General features: G+C 39.1%; 2 protein-coding genes across 3 annotated transcripts in view; both read right to left on the reverse strand.

Moving 5' to 3' along the window:
- The window catches only part of mal2 (mal, T cell differentiation protein 2), an 871,414-nt gene that overhangs the window by 59,930 nt on the left and 803,743 nt on the right, over nucleotides 1-7,741 (reverse strand). The gene's annotated exons all lie outside the window — the stretch shown is intronic.
- The window catches only part of LOC116690853 (fucolectin-1), a 7,025-nt gene continuing 4,436 nt past the window's right edge, over nucleotides 5,153-7,741 (reverse strand). The window contains exons 4-5 of one of the 2 annotated variants that reach the window (XM_032518056.1): nucleotides 7,386-7,668; nucleotides 5,153-7,163 (exon numbers count right to left, since the gene is read on the reverse strand). In XM_032518056.1, the coding sequence (XP_032373947.1) occupies nucleotides 6,989-7,163; nucleotides 7,386-7,668 (458 nt within the window). In that variant the 3' untranslated portion in view covers nucleotides 5,153-6,988. Of the gene's footprint in view, nucleotides 7,164-7,385; nucleotides 7,675-7,741 lie in introns of both variants that reach the window. The other variant, XM_032518055.1, reaches the window with a different exon arrangement.

Raw genomic sequence — 7,741 nt, forward strand, 5'->3', positions numbered from 1 at the left:
TGAGGTGTTCAGCCAGGAAAAAGCATTATCTTTGCCACCCCATAGACGATATGACTGTGCCAGTGAGTTGTTTCCTTGGGTCCATTTACCGTTGAGCTGACTCAACAACCTTTCCAGGCCGGTCTAGCAGGATGGGGAGAGCTCGGACTCAATGACTGCAACGCCATGCATCCCCAGGATAGTGGCAAACTCTCTGTTGTTATCGTCACGATAGCAACAGAGAGTTTGACACAGACACAGACAACACACGGAGCAGAGCAGAGTGTGGGTAAACTTGCCCACGAATGCAAGGCTGTCAAAGACTATCTCAAAAGGCTATACGCCCCAGTTTACCAGCCCGCCACCTCTTTTCGACGGTGTGTTGGAAACAACCGTGTCATCTCAGGGGAGACAGTATCCCTCCAAGAGAAAAAAAATGAATGTTTCTTTTCCCGTTACTTCTCACACTGGAAAAGACGGGTGGAATGAGACCCTTCTTGATTGGGCTCAATTCAACTGGTGTATTATGAAGCACCCATTCAACATGCTGATGATGCCAGACCAACTGACCTAGGGTGGTGGCGCAAAGGACCCCTTTATGATCAGACAAGGCCATTGGAAGTAATGAAATAATTGAAAGGATAAAAAAAGAAAATCTATTCAGGAAAACAAATTATGTCTACCTGAGAAAAAGGAATAATCCTTACAGGTTGGATTAACTGCACACCAAATATCTATAAGCCCCAAGCTGCTGGCCCATGATTTCAGTGCATTTGTGGCCTGAGCCTGGTCCCCAGAGGCCGTTGCATTTGACCGATCAATATTTGGGTCCCACACAGCACTGAAATCTACATCAACAATAATAGAACAGTCCTTAACTCCATGATTTGATTGATACCCGTATTATATAAACTACCATCAAAAACATATGGCGCACAAGATGATACAAGTGCAAGAACTCCTCAGACCTTGCTGAGGAGGATGCAATTGTTTGATAGAATCTATTGCCTAAACGGACGCTATCCGCCTGCAGAAAATGTATCTCCTGTAATGCAATGTCAACATTTCTTTTTTTTAGCAAGCTTAGAGTGTTGGCTTGTTAATGAGGACCTTTTAGTCCGCCACAATTCCAAACTAAAAATGATTAAAAAAGCTGTGTTCTAAATTAAAGTAGATGTGGATATTGCTACTTCCTTTCATTTCGGTAAATCATTACAATAGTGCATCCAAAGTTAAGTCCCTCAACATAGAAAACATGTAAAACACAGAACAAGAACATACAAGACAGTGACTCAAAAGGGAAATGTGAGAAAAGGGGGGGGGGGGGGGGGGGGGGACATAGCCAGACGACAACACAACACTCAAAGTAGGTCTGTGATTAGGATTGGAAATGGGGCAGCAGAAAGAAACACTTCCCATAATTACCTGGTTGCAACAACAACTGCTTCCATACTAAATTAAGATACCCATAAACACATTTCTCGTCAATAAAAACAAGAAACAAAAAAAGCACCAAATAGCCAGCACATTGGAAAGGAAAATCTAGCAGTGGCCCAGCTAGCCATTGGAGAGTAGGTCATTTTAAACTAGATCAACATAGCATTCAGAAACACAGTAATCACATCAGATAACAATGTAATAAAACCAGGACACATTAAGAGAGCAAGACAAACCAGTGGTCCATGTTCATCATGCAGAATCCATGGTTTGATAGAAAGCTTGGCGTCGTTTGACCGTGTAGTGGCTGTAATCCAGGGAGAAGCAAATTTTCCGGCCATTGACAGTGAGAGGAGATTTCCGCACAGCCTGTAGAATCGCATGCCTGGTTGAGTAGCTAAGCAAGTTGAAAATCAACGTGCAATTAGTAGTGGTATTCTTCTTTGGGCTATCACTGTAAATCTGGCTGGCTTCTGATAATCTTGATCTGAACATCTGTTAAATTTGGAAGACAATTAGGCAATAAACTTAAGAGAAACTAAATAGCATTAGCTCCTTCTAACACCTCTTTCAGCTCAACGATGAGGATATTGCATCTTAGGTTTCTGTCTTTCATATCTGCAAGCTTCAACTCCAGCTCTTGAAAAGCACAGCCATGGCTGTCAACAACACTCAAGTTGCTTTCCTCAGTACTTTTTAGGTTGTTTACGTCAGCTCTGATAGAGCCAAGTCTTGCAGTCAGAGATGCTTGTTGAGCAATGATAGTAGTTAGCTTTTCGTCATTGTCGATTCCCACCTGTTTGAAGTAACATTTCTCTAGTAATGCCTCTGCAATAGCATCAGTATCGCTGCGTTGGGCACTGCCCTTGTTTGCCATTCTGCTTTAAGTAACTCGTAGTAACAATTATTTGGCAAAGTTGGGCCAGGAGCTACACTTTAAGCTGTCATCTCTGTCCAGCCAAGCACGTGACTCCTTTTTGCCACATCTTCTAACAGCGCAAGATAAGCCATGGTGCGTAATTACGCATTGTGACGGCATGCCTTTTATACCCATCAATTTGAAAGCATCTAATAAGCTACAGGTGTCAGAATTAATCTGATTGTAAATGGAAGACAGTTCAGCACAGATATTATTTTTGCATCTTTCAAAATGGTTAAGACATGCGTTACGATGAAAACACACATTTAATAATAAACAAAATTAAGTCATACTAATAAATACGATTGATTCTGCATATGATAATGATTTTAAAACGTTATGCTCTGCCAGATGGAGGCATCAAATACAGCATCAGTTTTATACATTGTTTACCGTATTAATTACCATAACTAAAATAAAATGCCAATATAATTACAGAACACCGCAGATCAATGTTTGTGTAGGATATTAATTGTAAAAATGTCTTTTGTAAATTCTTCATATCATCAATGGTGGAGGGACAGCGCTAATATTTCTCGGTTGTTTCTTTATAGTTACTTATGGCTAGAATACATCTACTGGTAAAGGCAGATTTAGCCAAATCACTATTAACTGCTAAGCACTCAGGATTCTGTTTCGTAAAACATTAGTAACCATCAGGAAGGAAATGTTGAAGCCACTGTTTGTTAATTTTGTTTTCCAGACTTAGTTCATTGTTAGCTGCCCGTGTTATAGTTATTATTCACATATTTTTAACAGCATAAACCTAGATTTTGCCCTCACCTTTCACCTTAAGAAATAAATAACCCTTTGTCTGACATAATCTCATATGAATTGTTTATCAACTGGTTCAAGTTCTTCATTCAGTCAAATATTCAAACCAAATATTTCATCGAATGGAAATAGTCTCCAAGTCTGTTGTATCTTTTGAGACACACTTCCCCCAATGATTATACTGTTTGTGGCCCAGTAGAAATGTGAGTACAGATCCATACAGTTTCCCTTCAAAATCATATGATACATGACTTGCATCCAAAATAGCTACAGTGGTGTGAAAAAGTGTTTGCCCTCTTCCTCATTTCCTGTTCCTTTGCATGTTTTTTGTCACTCTTAAGTGTTTCGGAACATCAACCAATTTAAACAATAGTCAAGGCAACACAAGTAAACACAAAAGCAATTTGTAAATGAAGGTGTTTATTTTAAAGGTGAAAAAAAATCCAAACCATCATGGCCCTGTGTGAAAAAGTGATTGCCCCCTAAAACTAATAACTGGTTGGCCACCCTTAGCAGAACAACTGCAACCAAGCGTTTGCGATAACGTGCAATGAGGCTTTTACAGCGTCCTGGAGGAATTTTGGCCATCATCTTTGCAGAATTGTCCTAGTTCAGTTACATTAGAGGGTTTTCGAGCATGAACGGCCTTTTTAAGGTCATACCACAACATCTCAATAGGATTCAGGTCAGGACTTTGGCTAGACCATCCAAAGTCTTCATTTTGTTTTTCTTCAGCCATTCGGTGGTGGACTTGGTGGTGTGTTTAGGATCATTGTCCTGCTGCAGAACCCAAGTTCGTTTCAGCTTGAGTACACAAACAGATGGTCGGACAATCTCCTTCAGGATCTCTTGGTAACAGCAGAATTCATAGTTCCTTTTATCACGGCAAGTCTTCCAGGTCCTAAGCAGCAAAACAGCCCCAGACCATCACACTACACCACCATATTTTACTGTTGGTATAATGTTCTTTTTATGAAATGCAGTGTTTTCTACGCCAGATATACTTGGACACACACCTTCCTAAGATTCACTTTTGTCTCATCGGTCCACAGAATGTTGTGCCCAAAAGTCTTGGGGATCATCAAATGTGTTGTGGAGAATTGAGACGAGCTTTTATGTTTTCTTTTTGCTCAGCAGTGGTTTTCCCTTTGGAACTCTGCCATGCAGGCCATTTTTGCCCAGTCTTTTCCTGATGGTGGAGGCATGAACGCTGACCTTAACTGAGGCAAGTGAGGCCTGCAGTTCTTTGACGTTGTTGTGGGGTCTTTGTGGACCTCTTGATGAGTCGTCGCTGCGCTCTTGGGGTAATTTTGGGCGGCCGCCACTCCTGGGAAGGTTAACCACTGTTCCATGTCTTCGCCATTTGTGGATAATGGCTTCTCATGTGGTTCGCTGGATTCCCAAGATTTGGAAATGGCTTTATAACCCTTTCCAGACTGATAGATCTTAATTACTTTCTTTCTCATTGTTCCTGAACTTCTGGGGTCGCGCATGATGTGTAGCTTTAAGGATCTTCTGGTGGAGCTTACTGTGTCAGAGCTCCTATTTAAGTTGATGCCTTGTTGTGAACAGGTGTGGCAATAATCGGCCTGGGTGTGGCTAGAGAAATTGAACTCAGTGTGGACAACCACAGTTATAGTATGTTTTAACAGGGGGGCAATCCATTTTTCACACAGGGGCTGATGGTTTGGATTTTTTTTCACCTTTAATAATAAACACCTTCATTTACAAATTGCATTTTGTGTTTACTTGTGTTGTCCTTGACTATGTTTAAATTGGTTTGATGTTCCGAAACACTTAAGTGTGACAAACATGCAAAGGAACAGGAAATGAGGAAGGGGGCAAACACTTTTTCACACCACTGTATGTTGCTGCTTTCTCTCAAGATGTAGGGAAACATTTAAACATGAAACATGAATAGGCCTCTCTATATCTAACTATATGCTGTTGTTTTTTGTCTGTATGCTGTGATTTTATTTCCCAAAAATGTTAACCATTTGAAAAGAGAACCAACAATGTCTTGACAAACAATGATTGTAGTTTTGTGGGAGGAAAATTATGTTTATTTTGCAAGTGCAGTAGATATAGACAAGGCCAAGAAAAAAAACAATGCCAGACACAGCCAAGATAACTATTTTGCTGTTTTTTCCCCATGGGAACAGTGACATAGGATCAGCAACCAAATCCATGAGAGACTGAAGGCTTATAAAGATGCATAGGTTTTTGAGTTGTTGAGGAAACTTTGTGAAACACTATCTATGTTAAATACTTTTTGTGATTTTTTTTTTTTAATTTCTTTGTTGAAAACATTGTGTCAATTTGTCGTGTTGCTGTACGGGGATGTTGGCTCCTCTGTCTCTGTATGCCCACCAGTCACTAACTGTCTTTCTGAGATGCTGAGCAGGTAGGTTACAGTGGTTTTTTTAGTGGAGCTTTTGTGCTATAAAAGCTGTCTGCTGTGGCCAAAGACAATGCTGTAAGGGCAGTCAGAGTGAATTAACAAAGTTGTGAAATTGCCGTACAACTAAATTATACTGGTGCTAATTTTTTGTAGGTTCATATCCCTTTTACCCCTTGCTACAATGTCATTCGATGCATTTGTATTGTTGAATTGTTTTTTTTACTTGTAACAGAAAAGTAATTGTGAGAGTTCTCCACAGACCTTAAATCTGGATTCAAACTCAGCCTGTACCTCTGCCTTTCGAAAGACCCGACTGAAACCTACCTGTTGCTGCTGTAATTGAGACCCACACTTTGGCTTTATATTTGTTATTTCTTTTTCAAAGAGAAGGTTACATATGTGCTTTCGAAACTGTCATTAAACTGTCTGATTTGGCTCATATTTTGTAACTCTAGGTGATAGGATGGAGGTAGGTTGCATTTGGACCAAACCAGGTCCTTATTGTTAGAGTCGGGTACCAAAATTCGAACCGGATCCGTTCTGCTCAATGTGTTCACTCAAATATTTTTCCTTTGTCGCTTCGGGTCTCTTTTTTCTTTCTCTCCGACACCATCTGAGAGAGGTTTCCCCTGTGCAGCACATGCCATAAGTCAGGAGAAGTGTCGTATCTTGCCAGAGAAGGCAAATATGGTAATATTTGAAGCTGGTTTAGTTAGCATACCAACTCAATATATTTTGTGTTGTTACTTATTAATTGTGTAACTTTTAGTTATTGATAAATTACTGTAGTTGTGTGTTATGTGACTTAGGTTTACTTATTATATATTTAAGTACTTTAAAACGTTAATATATTGTTAAATTCAAATAATTTTCAATTCAAATAATATGAAAGAGCCTTTCTTTGATGTAATTTTTCAGTTTTCAAGAATTGTTTTAGGAATCATTTTAAAAGTATGGTTAGGCATCGTAAAAATCCGAATGATACCAAACCCAACTCATTGTTTCTAGTTTGTGTACAGTCTTTGTGCATAAATAGACAGTTGCTAATGGTAGATTGATAGTTATCATGTAAATATGAGGGGGATATCAATCTTCTCATCTGAGTCTTGGCAAGAAAGCAAAAATTATTGTTTCCCAAAATGTTGAACTATTTCTTAAAAATACACAAAACATAAACTTTATAAGTTAATAAAATTCACATTGGAGGACCTCAAACAACTGTATAACAGCACCAATACTGCTGTGAATATAAGCACAAGTTATGTTAAATTCCTGGTACTGTAAGGCAAAAAAACCTCTTGATGTCAATTAAACCTCGCTATAATGGTCTTTGACTCGCTGTATGGATATTTTATTGATGGAAAAGATATAATGCCATTGAGCATAACTATAAATATTCTATTGAAGCAAAAGAAGTAGAAACTTGAAAAGATTAGCGTTAAAATGAAGTGGAGATGAACTGAAGAATTACTTCAGACTCAGCCACAGACATATTCAATGGAATCATCTGTATTTAACCCAGTGACTTCCACCTCACACAGTGTCAGGTATTCTTGTCTTCCAGGAATCACAATGTTTACATAACGACCTTCCATTCCATTACATGTGAAGGTGTTGGAGCTCCCAGCTGCGATAGACGAGATAACAGCACATCTGACGAACAATAAAATAAAACAGAATTATGAGTAAAACTTGGTTAACAGACACAACCTATGCATAAATCGTATCTCTAGTTGTATTTAAATACTCATAATGCCATTACTGTGAAAAATATTACTAATATTCTATTAGGGAATTATGTAAATATTCAGTGCACTAATTTACACAACCAATGTTAAATGTTCAAATCTAAGACAAGACAGAGAGTACTGTTACCTGGGATTATCGTTGCCATTGTCATTGAGGGAATTTCCAATGCGGATCTCAGCACCATTGATTCTATCGTGGCAACAATCTTTTCTGTTGGTGATGGTGACAGTGTTGATTTTAAATGTCTTCAGGAGGTCCAGTCTCCACCATGGTTTTACATCGTTTTGTGTGTGGGTACAGGAATCCTGTCCATAAATGCTAGCACGATTTCCATCAATGGCCCTTTCAGGGACGCCATTCCACCCCAGGGAGGACTGAACCACGTTTCCACCTTTAGCAATATTAAGATCTGGACAAAGATACAAAATGTGTCATTAAAGATTGTTTATGAAAGGCACAGGCATATTAAATGTGTTGATCTG

Source organism: Etheostoma spectabile, chromosome 6 (assembly GCF_008692095.1).
Source record: "Etheostoma spectabile isolate EspeVRDwgs_2016 chromosome 6, UIUC_Espe_1.0, whole genome shotgun sequence".
NCBI classification, from domain to species: Eukaryota; Metazoa; Chordata; class Actinopteri; order Perciformes; family Percidae; genus Etheostoma; species Etheostoma spectabile.